Source organism: Chinchilla lanigera, unplaced genomic scaffold (assembly GCF_000276665.1).
Source record: "Chinchilla lanigera isolate Chin_1 unplaced genomic scaffold, ChiLan1.0 scaffold00005, whole genome shotgun sequence".
Taxonomy (NCBI): Eukaryota; Metazoa; Chordata; class Mammalia; order Rodentia; family Chinchillidae; genus Chinchilla; species Chinchilla lanigera.
Window position 1 is genome coordinate 15767362 of NW_004955406.1, and position 26017 is coordinate 15793378.

A 26017-nucleotide genomic window follows, 5' to 3' on the forward strand; every position below is an offset into this window, starting at 1 on the left:
ATAATTCTTTCCACTTGGGGGATTCGGTAATTTGTACATTCACATTTGAAAATACAAAAAGGACAATTATTCTCTTATGGACCTCACGATGTGCAAGTTAAAATTTCCTCTTTATTGTCAAAGGATCTGAAACGGTTCATCATATTCAGTAATATGATTCTATAGCCAATGTGCAAATCTGATAAGATAAATTTAAGATTCCTAAAAACTAATGACAATATGCTTTCAATAATACAGCTATGACCACACAAATAAAATCAGTCTTCCTAGTATTAAGTCGTCAGGGGCACTACCTTTACTATTCTGAGCATGCCTACACTATTTGTGACTTAGGGACTATTAATACTGTTACCTACCCCAAGATGTCTCTAAAGAAAAAAAGTCTTTCACTCAGCCTATTGTATTTCAACATTATAACAGAAAATAACATTTAAAAGAGTTAACATGAACTCTGCCTGTAAGTCAGCATGCAGGCCTCAGATCATCTTCAATTTAACAAGTGTCTATTCATAGACAATTATAGACACTCAATAAGTGATTCAAGGCAATAAATGCCAGCTTTACATTTACAGAAAGTGTTTACCATTAATCTTAAACATGCTTGCCTTCCAAGGAAAAATGCTACCTAAATCTAACGTAAGTTTTCTTCCATCATCAATCTGGAGGCAAATTTGTCCAAAAGATCTAAGTATGAATATAAGATGCTCATTCAACCAAGGCCAAGTTTTTAACAGTCAATAAAATAAAATATGTCTTTTCCTTTGTTGGTCTTCACTTAAAGCAGTTGTACGAGCAACGATAATCAATTGAGCACCCAACATGTACCAAGCATTCTATTTTATATATGTCACCCAGAACCCTTTGGTATTAATGTCCTTACTTCATGATAAGGAAAGATACTGAGAAAGATTAAAGAACAGAGAATTTTATTACTTCCCTAAAGCAATAAAATACTGCCCTGTCATGTACATGGCTACACATGTTATTTTCACTAATCTGAATATGCTCCCAATTATCTCTTGTCAGTTAACTCATACTGGTCTGAGCCAAATACACCTCCTCCCAACTCCCTAAACTGGTCCTTCCTTCCCTTAACATCACCTCATTTTCAACATGTACTAGATTTCTCCCTCCTAGTTTTATAATATTGGATACTTATTCTGTTTTCATAATTTTTATATATTTATAATATATAATATTGTAAATATTATTTATTAGTTTTACTGTCCCCACTAAATGACAGTAAGAGCCATCAGCTTTTAATTTTTAATACTGAAGACAATGCTTAGAACTTAATGTTGATAGATGGGCAGGGGATATAGCTCAGTGGCATAAGCATCTGCCTGGCAAGTGCAAGGTCCTGAGTTTGATTCCTGGTACCAAAAAAACCCCAGAATTTAATGTTGAATAGCAGGCAACTGAAGAGATTTTTATTTTTGCTAACTATGTTATCACGGCAGATTTTCTAACCTTACTTGGCTTGCTACATATCAAGATTAAAAATTCCCAAACAGAGAATGCAAATTACCACCGGAAAATAATATTCTCCAAGATTTTTAAAAACCTTCAGAGTACTCTGACAGACTGTATAAAAAATACACACCTTTCTTTACAACTAGGATTTTCCATAAATCTGCCATAAAAACCTAGAAATTGATCTGAAATATGAATTTGAATAGTTTAAGAGAAATCATAAACATGTACCTGAGATACGAGACATCCTTGTAGAAAAATAGCATTGTTCTAAGTCTTCAAAGTGAGCAGTGAGTCGTTTTCGCCTTGATGCTAACGTGCTATTATACCATGGCTGTTTCTTCGTCTGAGGTGGTAAGAAAAGACAGAACAAACCATTCTCACTTTACACAGAACTCAAATGTTTACATAGTTAGTTTCAAAAGTTCATCACAGTAAAATTACTATAGATGGGGAAAAACTAGTTCCTACAGTAAATTTTCTTTTTAAAATAAAAATAGGAAATAAATTCACAGAACTAGAAGAATGAATTTTTAAAATAAACCAGTTTCACATGACTAAAATAAGAAACGGGAATATCCAAATTAATAATGACATTACAAAATATAGAATTTGGAGAATTGTAATATTCAGAAGATACTGGAAACCAATTACCAAATAGAATATAAACCTTTTTCATCATCCTAGTATTGTACCCTCTGAATTATAGGAACAGTTTCTTACTTTAGGAACTGTTTAAATTAATATTATTAGATTAAGAGGCACAAATAATATATGCTGAAGAATTTGACATATTCACCAGAAGAACAGAATAACAAAATCAGATAGATACAGCAAGACAACAAACCTGAAATATGTTGGCATATAAATCCTACCAAAAAAAAAGTCCATGATCCTAAATATGTATTATGCAGCATATCTTAAGTGGCTACCTGTTATGCTTGGGGCACTTAAAGAAAAATAGACATAAGTTACACAAGGAGCCAGGTGTAGTGAAACACACCTATAATCCCTGCACTTGGGAGGCTGAGGCAGTAGGATTGCTGTTGAGTTCAAGCCCATATGAACCTCACAGCAAGACCCCGTCTCAAAAACAACAAAAGATAACAAAACCTACAGTACATTTTCTATAGCAGATTCTTGCTTCAAAACTAAATGAGAGGTAAAAAACCTATTTTAAAGCAATGCTTGACTTGCAAGAAAAATTTCCACAGACACAACATATAAATAAGAGCCTGAATTCGAGAGAGTTGACAGTAAACAAAATATATAGATACAAAGGAAGGAAGGGAAGAAGACAATAGCTACTTTAAGACAAATACCAACACAGAAACCAGTATTTAATCTGGAATTTTGAAAACAAAGTTTAGAGACCACCAGAAGTACAAACTAAATGAAATACCTAAAGAAATAGTCCAGATTACAGTCTGAGTCCCTGCCCTCCATGCACCCGCGGCAGACAGGAGTTCCTCTCTCAGAAGGACCAGGGACTGCTCTCACTGGGGTTCGCATGTGGGCCCTCCCTGTGTGTGCCCTGCGCTGAGTGAGAGGATGCCCCACAAGCTGCCGGTACCGCGGATTGAGTCTGCGCTTTACTCACACCCCGACCCCTGGAGGTCACGGGCACGGGCAGTCTGTGATTGCTGTGTGAGTGGCCCAAGTGAAAATAATGGTTTGAAAAATGGCCAGGGACTCAAAAGAAGAAAGTAAAAGATTTTTAACAATTTGAAAAGTCGATGGTTGAGAATTTTTTTGGAGTATAAATTAACACAAATGCACAGACTCAGAAATCATTCCTATCAATTAAAAAGAAATCTACAATTAGAGACAGGTGAAACAGTGTTTTGTTCAAAGGCAGAAAACTTTTAAAATCAGACAAACAGGAAAGAAAACTCAACAGGAACAAGAGGCAAAATACTTCTCAAAAGGCAATTACGGGAACTACAACACAGTGAATTTTTATTATCTTCAAAAAGAGTGAAAATTATTGAAATCTAAAATTCGAAACCTGAAAAATACACTTTCAGCAACATAAACAAAACATAGTTTCATGTGAATGAAAATAAAGTTTATTACCAATAAGCTGTACGTTAAAAGAACTCTGAAATTACATACTTGAAAACTACTACAACACAAACTGAAGATCTGAGACAAAAAATGAAAAACAGAACAAAGTAACTAGCAATGAAATAAATGATTCTAAATGTTATTGTTAATCATATCTAATTTATTGGGTTCAAAAGTAAGACAGAAAAAATATACCAAATAATAGCATATATAACAGATGATCCCAAAATAAGAGGCATGTTTACATAAAAAATTTTACAAGACACATTGCTATTGATCACCCTCAATCCCCCCAACACTATCATTACTACTTTCTGAAGCAGTTCTGAAAGTCCCCTTTTATGAGTGTCTTTAAGAGATATGGTTAAAAAAATATGAATACTGCTGCTGAGTGCCATCCAATGGGAAGTCAGGCTTGGAAAAACATTATAATGTGTCCTCCTTCACGTTACTCACCAGGTCTGGCACCTTGTGATTTCTGACACTTCTCCAAAGTCAAAATGACCATGAAAACTAAGCATTTGTATCAACTCAGAACAAGGAGTCAGCCACAGTAGTGCAACTAAAGACACTCATGAAAAAGGACATAAAGATCTGTTTCAGAAAGTAGCAAGAATAATGGGGTAAGTTTGTTCAACAAGAGGGAGTATTATGAGGGGGGAAAAGGGATATAATGGCAAATTGTCTTTTACTTCACAATTTTTAAATTAAACACTGTATTTTCCAATCATATCTTCTATGTCAGAAAGGAGTAATAGGAGTTTGTGTCGTTCAGCTTTTAACATACTTGGGAAAATAATTAAGAAAAGTATAGAGGTAAGTGTGGATAAATTTCAAGGACAACTACTGAAAGCACAGTCATAGAATAGGTAAAATCGAAACTAGTAGTGGGTCAGTTAGGAAGGGATTTTTTTAAAAGTGAAATGAGAAAAATAGCAATGATAAGGACTGAGTGAAACTACATGAATGTAAACAAAAATGGGAATAATTACTGACTAAACTAGTGATAGAATAGATAGCAATGACAGATGAGAAAATGTAACTGTATAGTATCCGTTAATGAAACACCTAAAGACTGAAAAATTGGAAGAAACTATATACCTGTCTGTTCATAATAACACAGTCTCAAAAATATATAGAGCAGATATTCCCGAGAAACTGACAAAGCCATCAACACAGTGGGAGATGAAATTCAAATCAACTGAGATTATGCTAGTAACGAAGTTGAGCATTGAGAAGAGTTTTCCTATCTGACCTTTTCCTTCCACAATAATCAGGTGAAATATATTTTCTTTCACTGCCATGAATTTGGTGATCAGCAAGAGGGTCTCAGGGCAGACACTCCCACTAAACTATCCCTTGTATGTCAGGAACTGCGTATGACAAACTAATCTGTGACAAAAACAGCAGGAAGAAATAATGATATCTGTTCTTGAGATTTGCAGAACTGAAAAGCATCTTGTGAATACATGATTAGGATCACATTTGCATCTTTGGGGCTATAAACCTCCACCTGTGAGAAGGTTCCCCTAGTCTTCACTCGTCTCATATACAAACCACCACTAAAATAGTCTCTCAGGAAGAGGAGCTTTGCATCCATCACCCTTTCCAACAGTGAGGTCTCTGAATAGTCATCTTCCTTACCTCAATGCCTTGTATCTTGACTTTACTGGCTGCCCTTCTATGAGCAACTGGACCTAGGTCTGGTAACATTACTGTATGTTCAATCACATACAAAAGTTTGGCTTAGTGGACCATATCCACTAAGAGAAGATGTACTATTCTTAAATATACATGAAGTATTTACAAAAATTACCACGTACTGTTTGTACTGTCATGGGATAATATATTTATGATCTCAAAAGAAAAGGCAATAGTTTACGTGAATGAAATACAAAAACATTAACTATAAAAGTTAAAAATTCTGACCCAGAAATCAAGAACTATTCATCAAAACCCAGAACGAGACAAGAAGAAAAACTATTTGCTACACATGGGAATTAATGATTTGCATTCATAAAGAAACAATTCTGAGATGCCCTAAAATTAATTAGAAGGCTAGAAGGTGGAAGAAAGAGTAATCATTGAACATGCTGTAGTCTGAAAAGAATAAAAGACACTCCTGAATGTATGTTAAAATATCTAACCCATATGCTATAGCAACTCCCTAGGCACCACAACAGTCTGCTTACAACTTCAACTAACCCGGAAGCAATGATTACTTATACAGAACTTTCCCTCCTATACCAAAGGTTTAACTGCTTTGCATAATTCCATCGCTCTTTTCTCTGCCCAATATAGGTTCAATGCAAAGAACATATGATTTCCTTCTCCAGATTTTTGGGAAAAAGTACTCTCCCCCCCCCCCGATACAGGAGACGTTTTCCAACTGTGACCTAATCTTGCTGCTGGAAGCTGCAGGAACTTGTCCCAGGACCCTTTTCCCCCTACTTGTCTATGGCATTTTTTGGCTCAATAAACTCTTTTATTTCAGAGATTCCTTGGACGCAAGAGTTTTGTTTTTGAAAGAATCTAGGATATGTTTTATGTTTTCAAAGCAAAGATATACAAAGATAAAAGACCATACATATACAAAGAAAAACAGCAATACAAAAAAATGGAAAAAGAGATGAAATACCATTTCACTCAAGATAAAACATGAATGGCCAATAAATCTAAGATTCTGATCTTACAGTAACAGAAAAATACAAATTAAATTCACAATTATATTCCATTTATTACCACTAAAATGACAAACACGGCCAGGGATATAGCTCAGCAGCGTAAGAGCTTGCCTGGCAAACTTGAGGTCATGAGTTCGATTCCCAGTACCAAAAAAAAAAAAAGAATCTAAAATGACAAGCAACTGTAAATATAACTAAACTAATTATTGGTAATAATGTCAAAAAACTGGAACTCATACACTTATGTGGTGGGAGTTCTGAATTAGTAAAACACTTTGGAAAATAATTTAACATTAACTCAAAATACAAAGTTTATACACCAAATGACCCTTCCTCTCCTAAGTAACAAATTCTTGCACTTGTTTATCAGAAGATACAAAGATGTCATTAATGGCAAAAATAACAAAAATTCCAGAAATATACGAAATGTATGTAGGCTGGGCAATTGATAAATTGTAGTATATTAACACAATGGAATATTATTCAATAGTGAGTATGAATCAGCTACCAATAAAAATCAAGAACAAATCTCTGAACTATTTAATGTGGCATCATTTTTACAAAATTGAAATATAGTCAAACCAAATAAAATAGAGGGTATATACATATATATGGTACAACACTGCAAATTAAAAAAATCAATACACTGTTGAAAATAAATATCAGAAAAATAATTATCACAGACAGAAGGCAGGAAATTTGTTAGGATCAAATAAGTACCTTGTACAAGTAAAACTGTAATAATTAATAAAGCTGATTTCATAAAGGTTTGCTTTGTTATAATTATGCTTCTAATTTACATATTCATCCAACATTCCTCCATATATATCATCTTATTTAAAAATTTGAAGAAGAAGAATATACACCTTTTGGCAAAATGATTTGTTCAATGGAAAAGCAAAAAGACTTCATAGTCTAAAATATGAGACCAATTTACTAACAAAAATCAGGAATATAACATGAAACCAATAAAAAGTAGTTGACAACACTGTTTCATATGATTTCCAGTTTTTATAACTATAATCATTTTGTCAATATATTTAGTTTTTAAAACTTACTCAGAACTTTAGTACAATTCCTTTTTAAGTCATCTAACATTAGGTAGCTTCATAAATGTTAAATACGTAACACTTGGATCATTGTCACAAACTACTTAAAATTTCACAAATATTTTGAGAATACAAATTGCAGAGAATGGGCGAGTTATCAGATGATGTATAATGTAAGCATAAGATCTACAACCTACAGGCAGACATAAAAGGAAATGTTCCTGAACTGTGTTAATGTCTCTAGGCTGGCTCTAAAGAAAAAGGGGCCACACTGATAAAACTCAAAGATAACTACTTTTCAATACAATCTGATTTGGTCACTGGAAAAGGGAAAAGAAAAACCAAACCTGAAGTAAAGGCCAAGAAGTTGACAGGGATCCTATGAAGATAACACAGCAAATTAAACACAATCATATAAAAATATCATTTAGAGTGAGCCTGTACATTATATGAAAAACCTTCAAAAATGTAGCACTGACTGTCAAATGCAATTAAACTGGAAACAGGAAAGAAATACTCAAAATTAAATATTCCATTTTATATATTTAAAATTAGTAGTGGAAAAGAATATCAAATAATGAGATCATTAAAAGATGAATGAAATCAATATTTGTACAATGAAAGACCTCACCACAGCCAAGGTCCCTGTTAATTCCACTAGGAAGACACCTTTATTCTAAATGAAGCCAAAAGTACATGGACAACTGAAACCTGAAAATTTTCCAACATATAAAGACCCCTTCTTCTCAAACTATTTCATAGATTTACAAAGGAAACAAATGAATTATCATTATTTACCCAGTAAGTAACCTTTAAAAGTTCAAGGACCAAGAGCAAAGTTGTTAGGGACAAATTCACGATGGCTAGTTTTACATACTTCCCTGACGGATGAACGGAGCTTAGGATTATTGATATCACCCCTTTGAGATTCCCCATTATCTCATTAGGGGTGGGCCATCCTCTCCCACCTACTAAGACTAAAATGAGGACCACTACAACTAAGACTCCTAAGACTAAAGACAATCCAGGACAAGATCCTCATCAGCTTAAGGTCATCACTGCCCTCTGAGTTATCCCCTTACCATTTTCTTCAATCAGTAAACCCTGAGGTTCTAGCTGGTTAGTGGCCTTTTGTTCCCTGTGAACAAATGGTCATCCCAGATCCCTGCTGCTTGCTTTAACACCTTGCAGGAAACCGGAGACTCAATGCAAGGGTCTAGATATAAAGTACTGAACTGATAAACACAGGCAAGTACTAAGATAAACTGATAAGCTGTTAAACACAGGCAAATTTTAACACAAACATTTTAAGATGGGCTTTGAAAGAGAAATCTGAATAATTTAGAATGGTTGTCTTAACGTGATCTCCAAAGTGTGGCTGTGAGCCACTAGGCACTCTCTGAAATATTTTGAGGATCTTTGTAAGGTCAGAACTATGTAATCTCAGAACTCTAGGAGGCTGAGACAGGAGGATAGCAAGTTCAAAGCTAGTCTGGAAAACTTACTGATTTAGCAAGACCCTCTATCAGTAATGATGGCAAACCTTTCAAAGCTTTCAGTAAGACAAACAGTCCACTCCGTCACACATGCTACCACTGCCCTATATCAAGGGACATTGGGGGTTGGGAACACAGCTCAATGAGAAGGTCTTGGTTTCAAAGCCAGTGTGCGGTTTTGGGGCATGCACGCCTGTAATCCAAACTACTAGGTGGTCTAAGGGAGGACAATCACAAATTCAAGGCCAGCCTGAGGAACGTAGTGAGATCCTATTTCAAAATAAAGAGGGAGGCACCAAGATGGCAGAGCAGTAAGCAGCAGAGAAAGAGCCTCTCTGAGTGTTGCAGTCCAGACGCTGGAATACAGCAATGTGAGGAAGACAAGAAGAAGGGAACTGGGCCTCTGGATCCAGGAAGGATCTGAGGCGCAAATTGAAGCCCATGGAGAGAGTGAAGAGAGAAACTTCAGTGAAGAGGAAAAGAGGCAGCCGGTGGTGCCTGTTCCCTGAGATGGAACTCAGTGCACAAGGAGTGATTCTAACCTGTGGACACATGGAGACTGCCAGTGGCCTCCACAGAGAGAGGAAGTGGTGGAGGGGAGCAATGGATGTGAAGGACTGCACTGGCTGGCAGTGAGTGCTACGGGCTCAGTCTTCGCACACATGACAGCAACTGGCCAGGAGCCAGCTTGGAGAAGAGCCCATCAGAATCACAGCTGATTTCTCAGCACAAACTCTCAAGGCAAAGAGAGTCTGAAGTACTTCAAGTTCTAAAGGAAAACAACCTTTGATCCAGACTGACATACTTTGCAAAACTATCTTTCAAAACTGATGGAGAAGTAAGATACTTTCATGACAAAGAATATTTGAGGAAAGTTATGACCACCAAACCAGCACTCCAAAATTTTCTGAAGGTCATTCTAGAAAGAGAAAACAAGTACTACAAGTCCATGAACCCCAACAGAAGGAATCCAGCAGGCAAGGCAAACAATTGAACAAAGGGAGGGGACAATAAAAGAGGGGGAGCCAACAACAGGAAAATAACCTGAGAAGGGGGTGTCAATGCCTATCAGTGATAACCATCAATGTGAAGGGCCTCAATTCACCAATCAAAAGACACAGGACTGGAAGAACTGATCAAGAAACATGTTCCAACAATATGCTATATATACAAGAAACACATAACTCAACAAGAAATTCATAGACTAAAAGTCAAAGGATGGAAAACAATACTCCACGTGACAGGAACCCAGAAAAAAGCAGGGGTAGTATTCTGTTTGCAGACAAAGTGAATTTCAAGCCAAGACGGATTAAGAAGATAAAGGTCACTACACCCTTGTAAAGAGAACAATCAAAGAAGAGATAACAATCATATATGCAACAAAAGCCAGTGTACCCAACTATATAAAACGAATATTAATGGACATGAAAAATCAAATAAGCACTAATACAATTGTATTGGAGGATCTTAATAATCCACTGTTACAAAAAGACAGATCAACTAGACAAAAAAGCCAACAATGAAATATTAGAACTGAAATAAACTTTTAAACAAATGGGCTTAGTAGATGTCTACAGTGTTCGACCCCACAACATCAGAATAAACATTCTTCTCGGCTGCACATAGGACATTCTCCAAAACAGACCACATACTAGCTCACAGAACATGCTTAGGTAAATGCATGCTTAAGTAAATGCTTAAGAACATGCTTAAATAAATTATCCCAAGCATATTATCAGACCATAGCGCAATGAAACTGAAAATCAATGGCAAAAAAAAACCCCGAAAACTTCATAAACACATGGAAATTAAATAGCACCCTCCTGAACAACTAAAGAGTCACCAATGAAATTAAAGAAGAAATTAGACCTCTTCTACAATTAAATGACTATGACAATGCAATATGCCAGAACTTATGGGACACAATGAAAGCAGTCCTAAGGGTGAAATTCATAGCACTGAATATCAGTATCAGGAAAACAGAGCAAGCGCAAGTAAACAAGTTAATAGTGAATGAACATCAAACTTCTAGAAAAAGAAGAGCAAGCTCAGCAAAAAGCTTGTAGGAAGGATGAAATTATAAAGATCAGAGCAGAAAGTAATGCATTGGAGACTAAGAAAACAATACAAAGAATCAATGAATTGAAGAGTTGGTTCATTGAAAGATTAAATAAAATTGACAAACTCTTTTCATCCAACTCTATCAAAATAAAGAGAGCTGGAGATGTAGCTTCATGCTAGAACATTTGGAATCCTGCATAATGCTCTGGATTGAATCCTAGCCTAGCATTGCAAAAACAAAATAAGACAAAACAAAACACTGTGTTTATAAAAACAGTAAGATGTTATTTACCATTTCAGTGTGCTTATGTTTGCACTTATGATGCAAAAGCAAAGATCAACATAAAGCTGCTGGCCTCAGCAGAAATCCAGGTAATGGCCCTCTAATGCCATTAGGAGATAATGTATTCTTCACCACTAGTTACAATAAAACACACATACAATTTCAAAAAGTAATTGTACTACAAGTGATTCCTTGCATATTTAACTTTTCATTATTCTGTGATAAAATGGGAAGCATTTCACTTACACTTAAAGAAAAGAAGGTCTCAAGAAAAAGTACTTCCATTACTGTTGTGGATTAAGTTAGCTGCTATCTTTAGTACACAAAAGGAAAATATGGTTCATCCAGAAGGAATAAATGGCAAATATCTACATAATTGTAAGTAATTTTTTCCTCTTAATTTTAAAAATTGTATGTGAGTAATTTAGGCAAATATATTGTCTTCTAGGATGTATAATTTATACAGAAGAAATACTTATGACAACTGTAGTACAAAGGATGCATAAGATATGAAGACCTACAAGCCTTAAAAATTCTACATTTTAGATTAAACAGTGCAAAATTAAGTTGGTTGAGACAAGAACATAAACTATACTCACAAAACAGCTTAAAAATAATGCAAAGAGGCTGGACCTGGTGGCACATGCCTGTAATCCCAGCACCTGGGAAACTGAAACAGGAGGATTGCTGTGAGTTTGAGACCAGCACGGGCTACAAAGTGAGCTCAAGGCCAGCCTGAACTGCATAGTGAGACCCTGTCTCAAAAAGACAAAAAAAAAAAAAAAAAAAGAAAAAAGAAAAAAAAGCAAAGAGGGCAGTACTGCTAAAAAGCCAATTAATTAAATTTGAATTATAGAACATTCAAGAAATACAGAAGGCAAGAAAACAGGACATGAGAACAATAAATGGGATAAAGAGAACAAAAATGTTATCAATAATTACACTAAATGTCCATAGATAAACACTACAAATAAAAAGACATTATCAGAATTAACTTTAAAAAAATAGAGGAAGAGAGAAATAAAAAAAAATCTTCATACTTATTGTTTATAAGAAACACGTTTAAGGATAAACCAGTTAAAATGAAAGTTAAAAGGATAGAGAAAGAGATACTATACAGTTAATGGCTAGAGTGGCTATGTCAGTATCAGATAGGATAGACTTTGAGACAAATACAGTACACCCAAAGTCAGTGGACCCAAGTCTGCAAAAATAACAATTATACATACACATAAAATATATTATGTATTAACAAGAACTTCAAAATATATGAATCAAAAGTCAACAAAAAGACAATATAGTATGAAATTATAATACCCCTCTCTAAGAATTAAATGTACTACAGTAAGTGATCTGAAAAAACTATTCACTTCTTTCAACCAACATACATATACCCATCAATAAGCTACCAATAACAATAAACAGTATATTCACAAAAAGAAATATGCAGAAAAATGACTTTCCACATTTTTAAGAGGATTGAAATGTTAAATAGTATGTTTTATGATCACAATTTAATTAGAAATCAAGATGTCTCAAAAAATGCAAATATTTGGAAATCATAAAATGCACATAGGTCAAAGACATAATCATACAGAAAATTAGAAAAGCTTTCATATTCAAGAATAATGAAAAATATAATAGTTAAATTCATGAGACACAACGAAACAGTGCTTATAGGGGGAAATTAGAGCTTCAAATGCTTATATAAGAAAATATCTAGAGTGAAACAAGCTAGTTTTACATAAAGAAGCAAAAATACACTCTACATGTATCTAGAAGAAATCATAAAGGGAAAAAAAAAAATTTCAAAAATTTATGAAAGAGCCAGGCATGGTAGTGCATGCCTGTAATCCCCACACTCAGGAGGCTGAGTTAAGAGAATTGTTGCAAGTTTGAGACCAGCCTGGGCTACAAAGTGAGCTCAAGGCCAGCCTGAACTGCATAGCGAGACCTTGTCTCAAAAAGATAAAAGCAAAAAAACATATTTTTTTTGAAAGAGAGGGGGAAATAGTAAACATATTAAAGGAAAACAAAAAGGAAAAAAATCTGTATTAAGAGTGATTTGGAGATAAGAAAATTTTGGGTTTTTTTTCCCCACATTCCTGGTACACAGGTAATAAAATCTTCACTTTCCTAAGTGATAGAAGTGTTCTCTGTTATTTGTAGCAAGCGTCTTTTGCTAATACCTGAGTTTATGCTAATGCAATCCCTGGGCAGCCTCAGAATAAGGCTGGCCACCAGAAAAACTAAGTAATTACAAGGTTGGAATGTCAGCCTCACCACCTCCAAGAAGGGAGGGGCCCTGAAAATTAAGCTCTATCAAAACTCCACAACAGGATTAAATGAGCTTCTGGTTTAGTAGACACTGAGATGGTGATAGGATAACCAAAGAATAAGAACTGTACAAATCAACCTCCATAATTTGCTCTATGTAGCTTTTCCATCTGGCTGTTACTGAGTGACACCTCTATTTAAAAAAAAAAAAAAGCATGAAAACTCAGTAATGTGTTTCCCTGAGTTCTGGGAACTACTCTATGAAAACCAAGGAAACCCCTGATTAATAACTGGCCAATCAAAAATATTAGATGCCCACACTTGTGATTGAAGTCTGAAGTGGGGGCAGCTTTGTAAGACTGAACCTTTAACTTTTGGGACTTGACACTAACTCCAAGAAGATAATGTTAAAATTAACTAAGTTATACAACCATATAGGGAAGGTATAGTGGAGGCTGGTAAATTGCTTAGTAAGGGAAAAAACCCCACACACGAGGTTACAGGCATCATGTGAGTATAGACAAAACTATTTCATCAGAGGATAATAAGAGAGTATAACACACAATTCCTTCAAAAACAAAATTTACCAAAGTTTTCACAAGTTAAAATTGGGAATGTAAATACCCTTCTATCTAATAAAAATAATTTCACAAAAAGAACTCCAGGCTTACATAACTTCACTCAGGAATTCTACCAAATATTCAAGGAAGAAATAACATTAATCTCACACAAAGTATTTCAGAAAAAAGAGGAGAAAACACTCTATGTTTACTTCATGTTCACTGCTAGAGATAGAAAATACAGTTAGTGCCACAAGGTTTAGTGACTAAGGGCTTAGTTCTGAGCCTGGTGTTGTTGAGTGGTGAAACTCTCCACAGGCAGGGACTCCCGGGAGATTTTCAGGTCACTGCCGACACAGGATAGTTTGTGAGTGCTCCCTGGAGTTCTTCCCAGGGGAGTATTATAAAAGAAGCAAGCCTGGTTCTATCTACTCCCTCTACCTCCCTCACTCCTCCACTCCAGCTCCTGTTGGAGATGAATGCTTGCTTGTACATGAGCTCGTGTCATGAGTTGCCCCCTCTCCACCCAGCCCAATCTTGGACTTTGATCCTCTAAACTGTGAGTTTAATAAAACTTTTCTTCTTTCATAAGTTAGCTGCCTCAGATACTTCATTATAGTAATGCAAAGCAAAATAAACACTGACAAATCAAACAAAGATACTGAGAGAAAGCAAGAGCATAGTATCTTTCAAAAACATAAATACAACAAAAAAACAACAAATCAAACCCAGTAAAACATAAAAATAATAATTCATCATGACCAAATGGACTCCAGGAATTTGTTAGAAAAACAATGTAATTCATTTTAGTAGAGAAAATGAATTGTTCAAAAGATACAGACAAGGCAGACGACAAAATTCAATATTCAATCATGTTCAGAAGTTTTAATATGAATGGAAGAAAATTTCTACAAAACAATAAAAGTCATCTACCAAAACATAGAGGTAACACCCTAACAGGTGAGAGAAAAGGGAAGGGAGAGAAGAAAAGAGGACAGATATAGAAGGGAAAGGAGAGAAGAAAAAAATGGAGGGAAAGAGAAGAACATGTACAGATCAAAGATACAAAAGTTTAAAGAATCAAAACAGGGTCACTTGTGTCACATCCTGCCAAATGGAGCCCGAGAAAGCTATGAAAGGAAGGTTTTCGTGATAAAAGAGCTATTACAAAAGACTGCCAAAATCACACCCTTACACAAAGGCCCCCACAAACACACAGAGAAAATACTCATGTACAGACACCTACATAGCAAATACCTATCTAACCTCGGATTGAAGCCATTCTTGTTACTGAGCCTTGAACCACAGACAACTTTGGAACTCTCCTTACTGATAAGCAAATTTATACAAGAGTGACAAGATTACAAGCAACATACAAAAATCAACTGAATTTCTATACATCAGCAGCAAACAATTGGTCAATGAAATTTAAGAACAAATGTATCAACAGTACCAAAAAATAAATAAATTTACCAAAGGCATACCTAAGAGAAATTTTTAAAACAGTAAAATGAAAGATATACTCTCTTTACAAACTTGAAGGTTCAATATTGTTAATATGTTACTATTGGGGAATTAATAAAAGGTTTATAAAGAATTTCTCCGTATCATTTCTTACAATTGTATAGTAATCTATAATTATCTTGAAATATGTGTAATTTTAAAATTTTACACCCCCCCCCCATTTGTCTATCTGAGGACAGGGTCTCACTATACATTCTAGGCTGTGCTCAAACTTACAGAGATTCTCCTGCCCAGCCTCCTGAGTGCTAGCATTATAGCTATGCATCATGATGCCCAGTTAAAATTTATTCAACTAATATTTTAAAAATAGCTTAAAAACCTAAAAACATGAAGAAATAAGAAAAATAGACTCAATTATCATAAAGATATTAATTCTCCATGAAATAATTTATAAGATAACAGACATTAAAGTTTGTAGGAAAAAACAAATAAGAAGGAATACTCTGTAAAACTCTGAAAAAGAAAAGCTCCTGCGATGGTGTAACCTTCTATGATATTAAAACATACCATAAAGGGACAGCCTAACAACATATTCTTCAGAAGTGTCAATGTCATGAAAAATCAAGGAATCCTATACGAGTTGAAGTAACATAAAAACAGGACAAACATAAAAAACAATTGTGAACTGTAACTGAACTACCAATTTTTTTTTTTAACAAATGACATTAGTAAGAAAACTTATACTCAGAATTTAAAATTCGCATATATATTATATCAGTGTTAATTTTCTAATTATGGTAATTGGTTATATAAAAATGCTAAGGCAAAATCAACAGGCAACTATAGAAATTCAGAATTATAAAATACTTATGTAAAGTTCATATGTTAGCATTTTTAAAATCCAACTATTAAACATGTTTTTAAGAGCAGCAAAATATTCCATTCTATAGTTGTAGGATAAGATAACTTTTATACCTATTCTATACTGACTGCACATGTTTATTTTTTCAGAATTTTGGTATATATAATTAATACTAGTACATCATTTCTATCTAGTACTTCAATCCTTGTAATAAATTCCTGTGTTTGATTACCAAATCAAACATTTCTAACATTAGCATTATGTATACACTGCCAAACTGCCTTCCTGAAAGTCTACCAACTCAACTCTCCTTCCATCTTACCTATACAAACACACACACAACACAATGTACACACATGCTTGCAGGCATAAAACAGTCATAACTTAAGCGGACAGTCATGTGCCCAATAACATTTTCGTCAGTAACAGACTGCATAGAAAAAAAAAGAAAAAAGAATAAGCAGGGCAAAAAAACAGATGGCATAAGCAACAGTGATCCCATAGAGTGTAGTGGAGCACAGAAATTTCTACTGCCTAGTAACTCATTAACATGTTAGGGCCAGGGATATAGCTCAGCAGCACAAGCGCCTGCCTGGCAAATGCAAGGTCCTGAGTTAGATTCCAGATTTTTTTTAAAAACAAACCACAACATGTTAGTAGCAATATTGGTGTAAAACAAAAAAAAATCCTACTTCATTGCCTGTTTCATAAAAATATACCACATACAATTATGTACAATATGTAAGCCTTGATAATGCGATAGTAAACAATTATTTGTTAATTCATACATTTAATATACTTCTCTTTATAGTTGTTTGGAATGTACTTTTTCTACTTTTAACAAAATAGAAGTTTACTGCACAGCAGCATGCTTGTGGTAGCCTTATATACCCACGTTGATTATGGACAGTACTTTGTCTTTGAATAACACCAGGGGCCAAGTGGAATGCCTGACCTGTGACATGTCAGTGTGCATTAAGTATGCTCCACATATGATGTAAATAGAGCTATGAAATCACCTAAAGATGCAATTCTCAGAACATATTTTCATCTTTAAGCAATGCATGATTATTTTTGCCACTGTCAAATATCCCTCTGATTTCTGCTCTAAGTATTAGGTATCTTCTTTGGTACCCTGCATTACTTCCTATTTCCTTTCTATAATTTGGAAATTGAATATTATTTCATATGTGAGCATTTTCATCTCCTTAAAGTCCTTTACCATATTTTTTACCCTATTTGCAGCTTTCATTAAAAATTGGTAATCAAAGGTATTATATTTTGAAGCAATTAAGGCAATTATCAACCATACTTATGATACCTTTCTAATTTAGGTTTAAAGTGTTTGTGGTATTTTATTATAATAAAGGTTCCTTTTTAAATTCTATAGTTCTTTTGTTATTGAAGTAATTATTCAATAGATATGGACTTTCAGTAAGTGACAAAAGAAGAAACTCAATTTCTATCACATAATTTCCCAGTTATCACAACACAATATACCTAATCTCTCCTTCCACTACTGCATAGCCAGTTTTACCACAGGCTAACCTATTAACTTGTTTTGATCAGAATCTTAATTTTATTTTGCTCTATTTGATATAGCAGTCAGTGAATACATATTAATACCTGTAGGTGATTAGGTAAAGGCTTTCACCATAGTAACTTCTGATTCTTTCACCCTACCAAAGAATCTTAAAAGTCAATTGGCAGCATTCTCTGCACACTTAAAAATTACTACTGGAAATACAGCAACCAATGTTAATTTCCTGTCACCTTGTCAGTAATTCAGTATTACTTGTATTGTTCTTGTGCTATTTTGTAAATGGATATCTGTTTGTTAATATGTTTTTGTTCTTTTATTTTTAAAATTAAAAAAAAAAAGAAGAACAGGTAGTTCAGTTTAGTGCACAGAACATTGGAGATTTTAAATCAAAAATCAAAATAGTAGTGCCGGTAGTTGAATTATTTTGTGATTTCTGCCAGATCGTTTATTCTCTCTAGACCTGAATTAAAGATTTGAGCTTCTGACTCATGGTAAACTCAATAGATACTAGCACTCCTTCTATTTCTCAGCATAATCATCTCAGGGTCTTACATAAAATGGATGTTCAATGAATGTTTTCTGAATAAAATAAAACTCAATAGTATATCCACACACACACAAAAAATATTACTGGGTCTATCCAAACTGTGCTACAAATGTCTTAAACTATTTTAATGTATGTTGAAAATTATACATTTGAAACTGCTAATTTTTATTAGTACATGCCTGCAGTGTCTTATTTTAAACTAGCTTGTTGAACATCTAATTTCAATTTATCTTACGTAAGTACTCCTGCTGAAATTGTTTTCTATATATACCATCTTACAGTAATGTACCTCCCAGGGGTAAACACCAAATTCATTTATTTCTTCTCTAAAACTGAAAGGGTTAAATGCTATGACTTTCTAGTATAATTTTGACTACATTTTATATGCAGTATTTTCGATATGTAATGCTTTCACTAGCATTGTTCCTTGAGTTTTTGTATCCATCTACTCTTTGACATAAAGGTATTCAAGTCTTCAGTTTACAATCTTCCAAAGTAGCTGTCAGCTTTTCTCTTTCTATTTAGTATCTGTGATTCTAATTCATAGAATGTGGATGGTACAATTTATCTTGTTTAAGAATGGATCAATTTTTCTAAGTGCTCCAAGTTCTAAATAAACAATATATGTCCTTTGGTGAAAAATATAAAGACAAAGTACTTTTATTAAAGTAACCTTAATTCATTTGGCAAAACACAAAACAAAGGGCTGGGAATATAGCTCAGGGGCACAGTGCCTGCCTGGCAAGTGCAAGGTTCTGAGTTCGATTCTCAGTACCAAAGAAGAAAAAAAAAACTGCAAACAAAAACCAAAATAAAACAAAACAAACCTAAGTCCTTATAATCGCCTAAGAAAGTTAAGTACAAATTAATTTCTGATACGTTTTATCACTTCACTTCCTATTTTTCTCTTTAACCCTACTAGTTTACTGGACTGTCAAGCATGGTTCTGCCACAGGGATTATTTACTTCTTCCTTCTGCCTAGAATTATCACACAGATACTCAGATGGCTTAGTTACTCATTTCCTCGTCAAGTCTTTAAAAACAAAAACAAACTTAGTGTCTTTCCATAAGGCTAGCTAGCCTAGGAAAAGATCAAAATTCTATTAAATACAAGTTACTTTCTCATCATCATAAATTAAAAAAAAAAATGGTAGTGGAATCATCGTAAGTTGGAAATAGTCTGTTATTTTTTCTGTTTTTTTCCCTGCACAATTTTTAATTTTTTTCTAGCTGAGGGGATTTGCTAGAACTTTCAGAGCAATGCTATATAAACAGTAACAGTGAAAACCTTCTCTTGTTTCTCATCTAAAGTTTCCAAATGCCCTCCAGCCAAATATCAACAAGAATACATCCATAGTTGGACAAGTTTTATTTACTGCTTATTACAAATAAGTCACACACTACGGGTAAGCAAGGGTAAGCAAGAGGATTTTAGAAACAAAGCATTTACACTTGCATTATATAATTTGAAGGCATGTTCAAGGAAGTAAGACTGGACACTGTTATGTGGGACTAATTCTATAATAATCACAATAAATCTGAGGAGGACAGAACACTAGTGGGTGCAAGTTGGAAATGGTAAAGAAGCAGCAATCACTCATATTTAGTCAAGATTAGGTTGTGCTTGGTATTTTTAGAAAACTGAGTTATTCAGGTCCTAATTGACCCCACAGCCTTTGAAATGGCATGTCTTGATGATAGGACATTTCAGTAAACTAATCTAGAACTTTACAACTTAAGTGATTATACCCTTGGTAGCACTAAAACATACTGTTAAATGTATCATTTACCTGAGAATTGCCACTGAAACCTGGAGGTTGGCTGTATTCTGTGGAATCAATAATACTACTGCAAAATGAAGAAAGAAAAAAATGTGATTTCAGTATTTACATTACTTTAGCAACAGAAAAAGTACATCTAAATAAAAATGTATCATATAAAAACTAAATGTTACTAATTTCTAAGCAAACATTTACTGCCATTTAATCAGATATCGAACATACAATCCATAAACATAAAATCAGCAAATTCTTAAACAATTTATCATTTCACCCATCATCTCAAGCTGCTAAAGTTTCTAAATACTACTCAACTATTACTCAAATACACAGAACAATTACCTTATTTCTGAAAATACCTCAAAGATATTTAACATGGGAGTTTGGAAGTACAAGGTTTCAATTTTACTTGTTTTTAGCTAATAATTGGACACTATGAAAGTGATTAATTTTATTTTACCATTAGTTCTTCCACCTAATAAATGATGTATCAGAGGTATGACATAATAAGATAATGTGTGTAAAGTTCTCAGTATAATGCTAAAATATGATAAACAATACATTTTGGCCTCTATTATTAACAGAATTGGTAAACAAGTAAGTCTTACATTTCATAAATATTTTAAGTCATAAGTCATATAGAACTGTCCTCACAGTTACCTTTTTTTAATTGCAGCAATACATTACTACCTAGTATTTACATTACTTTAGCAACAGAAAAAGTAGATCTAAATAAAAATATATAAAAACTAAATGTTACTAGTTGCTAAGCAAACACTTACTGCCAATCATTTAATCAGATATCAAACATACAACCCATAAACATAAAATCAGCAAATTCTTAAACAATTTATCATTTCACCCAACATTACTACCTAGTCTTAATTTGTGTTCTTTTCTCTTCCAACAGTAAAATTCAATCATACAAGAAAGAGCCTTTCCTTACATGACAAAATTTATGCACTCCTGCTGTGGGTTTCTTGACATGAAATAAATCAACATTCACTTTCCCTGAAAAATCAAGCACTTACATGACAAACCATATGCTACTGTCAATCTACTCCATACATGGACTAAAAGGGCTGAAAATGCGACGCCATGCATCCAACAGACTGTTTCTGTAGTGGTGCACACTTGTAACTCTAGCACTCTGGGAGGCTGAGGAAGAAGACTACAAGTCCGGACAGCTGCCCGGACAGCTCAGGTAGACCATATTTCAAAATCTTGGAGAGGGTAGGAGGGAAGTTTAGCTCAGCATAAAGGTCCTAGATTCAATCCCCAGGATCTAAAAATCTTTTTAAAGTCTTTTACTAATGAAACTCAATTACCTACGATTTGTATAGCATTAATAAAACTATGTAGTGTATGTTTAGTGGCCAATAGAATGACTACTAGCTATGATTTTTTCATGGCTTTGTAATTCTAAATCACTGCTAGCCTTAATGATACTGATATCACCTTAGTATGCAGAGAAAGATAATATTATGTTTAAAATATATATTAAAAACACCAACTGAAGATATTGAAATTATAGGACTTAATGGTATTTTATTAATGAAAGCAAATTTTAAGCCATTATATTTCTTTTTATGCTCTATAAGTGAAGATTTGGAAAAATCCTACATTAATTAACTCAGATTATAGACACATCTTAGGGGAAAAAATGAGAAACAGTAAACTACAAACACAGACAGTGTGAGTTTCAAGTAAACATGAATAAACTTATAAAAATTTAATCAGGACATCAAAAATGATAACAGAAGAAATCTTCACAGAATAGTAACCAAAACTAAATCAGGAATAGACTTTTACTAAAATACGGTAATTCCTAATGTTCTTGCCAGTGACGATGAGAAGCTTATCTAGAAATGTAAATGAAAACAATGCAGCACTTAATCTAGAGTAAAAAATAGTTTAGTCAGTATCAAAAAAGTTCAGTTAGGTAGTATCACACAATGACTCTCACTTCAGTTATTTGCTTCCAAAAGCAAACATCTACTTCATAATTAGAAGACAGATTGTTAAGTCAATTTCACACATAAAATACTCCTCTAATCAATGGATAACTAGGAGAAAACAGTGGTTTATTCTTGGTGAAAATAATAGGCTTATTAATTTTAGACTGGAATTTTATTTCAAAAAAGTAATTTATAATTTAAATTATTAATATCCATACTAGCCAAACAATAAAGAAAAGGTAACTTTTAAATCTGTAAGTAAAATAAGCATACTAAGGCCGAACATAAAAATCAATGAGTATAGGGTTTTTTTTAAAAAAAAAAAAAACTAAATAGGCCAGAAATTACCAAGTATACACACGAAATTAGATGCTATCATTGACATTTTTAGCCGTTAATTTATGGCAAAAAACTAAAACTAATAAACTTCTACACTTCACACAGTAAATCATATGGCTACAGAAATGATGTTTCTTTCTAGTATTCTTCACATTGAGCCAATTTCCTCAAAACAAAACACATTAAATAAGTAACCTGAAAATGATCTGACAAAGTTTCAATACTTTAATAATTTTACTGAATTTCAAATTAATGGTAAAGCTCATATACTAACAAGCAAAATTCTTACGGTCTCAACTTCGCAGACACCTCCAGATACTATATATTAGTCTTTTTTTTGGTGCCGGGAATCAAACACAGGACCTGGTGCTGGCCAGGCAGGCACTTGTGCCACTGAGCTATATCCCTGGCCCCCTAGAAATCAGTCTTAGTGTCATTTTTTTCCTTTTTATTACCCATACATACCTTTTAACATTTGACATGGTCAAATCAACCAAAATTAATGGGAATAATCGGTCAACTCATAACAATAGCAGGAGCTAATGTCTACTGAATCTCTAGTATGTGCCAGACATTATTTTCATTTCTTTGAACACATATCACATTTTTTTAACACATTATCACATTTTATCTGCAAGTCAAGTACTGTTATCCTTATTTTTCATAGGAGAAAACTAAGGTGTATATGGAAAATAATACATTTCACTAAGGTCACACTCATAATATGTTTCACAAATAAAATTTGAAGCCAGGTAGCATAATTCCAGAATCCTTATGGTTTAACCATCAAAGTGACCCATGCCTTCTCTTTGAAAAATCACTGCTCTGCTGAGTTTGAGCAGAAAACTTCCATTTACCTTCTATTCTCAATTCTGGGATGTTTTCCATAATCCTCTCATCTCCGAAGATTTTAAAGGCTTTAGAGTAAGAATGCCTTGGTAAGAATATCAGTTATGTCACTGTGTCATATTGAGCAAATTACAATTACTTTGTCTCTTAGACTGTTTACTAACTAGTAAAATAAAAAGGAAAGATAAAATCTATTATATAAAATTTGCTTTGAAGAGCATATGAAACAATATATGTAAATTACAAGGCATAACCTGGTAGGGTGTATCTCTTTTTCCAGCTCCTCTTCTCATGCTCTGCCTCTTGGCTGCCATGCTCTGATCAACTTTTCCTGCCCCATGACCCACAGACATGCCAGCATCCACGGACTGAAACATGGGCCAAAATACTCGTCTCCTTCTTTAAGTTGCAGGTGTAGAGTATTTTGTCCCAGCAACAAGGAAAATGACTAAGCCAATAATCAAAGAGATGAAATTCCTGTATGACTCTTAACTTGAAAGAGCAAAAGCCATAAGCAACAAGATCTGATCATAGTCCATAAATAGAACCCACAAGAAACAAATGACAAATATCAATAATTTGTTTTCTTCAAGGAGACTTAATTTTAACTCTCCCAAGCCCAGGAACTGGAGTTGAGAATGTTTACAAAAAAAAAAAAAAAAAAAAAGTAAAAGAAATAAAAATCTTTACCCCATTCTTCCCAACATGATACATGATAAGGATAGCTATATACACTTATTGTTGAGTATTTGAGCTTCCTTTTAAAAGACAAAAATACACATCTCAATTAAGATTTTAAAACATGTCAGCATCAGTAAAAGACACAAAATCAAGAAAACCCATGTTTCCACACTTTCTTAAGCATCCTTTCCACCATTTGCCTGCTTGTTTATCTCTAAGATCTATTGCGGAATGACTCATACTGAGTAACAGAGTACCAAAATCTGTATTTCAAACAGCGGCCTGGCTTGATACTAATGAACTCAAATTTAACCTCTGTAAGATCTTACATTTCAGAATTTAAATGGACTGTTAGTATTTTCATCAAGCAGTGAGAATTACAGTGTATAACAAGAACCCAAAGATGCCTACAAATCAAAGTTTTAGAGTTAAAATGAAGTTTTATTGAAGTTTTAGAGTTAAAATGCTATGTGATGGATTAAAATTCTTAGAATCAAAAAGTCTACTTATACTGTACTATACGAATAACAATCAATTTACCTGCTTATGTTACTTCCCATCCAAAGACTACCTTATCATAAGAGGGTTCCAAGATCTGTCATGTTCACAACTATTCCAATGCCTAGCAGTGTTTGAAACGTGTCCGGTATACTTCAAATACTCTACATAATAGCCTTTCAAGAAAATTGTACCTTTCAAGGAACATTTCCTTAACTTGTTGCATCATCTATCAATTTTAATGAGAAAAAAAATTTTAATAGGAAATGATACACAAAAGATACCCCTATAGCATTATCAGTTAAGTTTGCTTCTGTATTTTCTATTTATTTTTGTTTTAGTTCAGTTTTAAAATTCGGTGTCATAGAAGAAAAAGGATTGTGGGGCTGGGGATTTAGCTCAATGGCACAGTGCCTGCCTGGCAAGCGTGAGGTTGTGAGTTTGATTTCTAGTACCAGGAAAAAATAAAAAATAAAAACAAAGAAAAAGGATCAGTAGAAAAGGGAGGGCAAGGCAAGGGAGGCTAACAGAGGAGACAGACTTGATAACCTAAGCTATAGGCATGTATGAAAATATCACAATGTAACTAATATTGTGAGCAATTAATACACACTAGTAAAAAATTTAAAAGACATGCAAATGATTGGTCAGCATACGAAAAACTGTTCAAGTGCTTGGATAACTGAAGAAATAAAATGGAGCCAGTAATGAAAAACAAGTAAAGAGTAAGTAAATGAAAAAAATAAAAATTTAGTATCTTGAAATGCCTATGGCAACAAGTCCAGCTCCTTCACAAGGACAGGGTCAGTGTAAGGCCAGTCACCTTTAATAGAATAAAACAATCAACTGGTTTTACTACTACTCTTACACTAGAGGGAATCATTAAAACACAGTAAAACATAACTTATGTTTCTAAGTCCCCAAAGTAAGTATACCTGAGGTTTCCTGGAGATTGGGGTTGGAGGCAGTGTTAGCTTGCGTATAGAGGATCTCCTGCACTGTTACATACAATCGTCCTCTCTTAGATGAGGAAAATAAAGGTTATATTAAGTTATATTAAAAGTGTTTAGATTTATACAGAAAGGTCTATTTGAAATTCACAATCAATTACTGATAAATTTATAAAGATCAGAGTTAGACTTGAGCATAAAAACAATTCAGTTCCTATGCTTTAAAAAAAAGTTATCTTTCTAAGTAAAATGAAACAGTTGAGTCAATAACTGCCTAAAAGTACTAAGCCTGAGCATCAATATGTGAAAAAGGAGTCATTAACACTTCATTATTTACTAGATAAGCCAGTCAATCATCCAATATGCAAAAAATCAAGAATATATAAAATGGAAAGTCTCACCTATATTTTATTTATAAATCTCCCTCTTCCTGTATCACAGAAAACTTTGTCAATTCTAAATTTAAACTGATATATGACTCTCTTAAAAATTTAAATTTATCGGGGCTGGGGATTTAGCTCAGCAGCAAAAGTGCCTGCCTGGCAAGCGCAAGGTCGTGAGTTCGGTTCCTGGTACCGGAGAAAAACCAAAAAAAAA

The 26017-nt window shown here is 33.9% G+C and overlaps 1 protein-coding gene across 2 annotated transcripts in view; it reads right to left on the reverse strand.

Moving 5' to 3' along the window:
- Rfwd2 (ring finger and WD repeat domain 2, E3 ubiquitin protein ligase) overlaps window positions 1-26017 on the reverse strand; it is a gene marked incomplete at its 5' end in the record, with an annotated part of 196761 nt that overhangs the window by 104816 nt on the left and 65928 nt on the right. For both annotated transcript variants that reach the window (XM_013520966.1, XM_013520960.1), the window contains 2 exon segments: window positions 1705-1819; window positions 20158-20215. In XM_013520966.1, coding sequence (XP_013376420.1) covers window positions 1705-1819; window positions 20158-20215 — 173 coding nt within the window.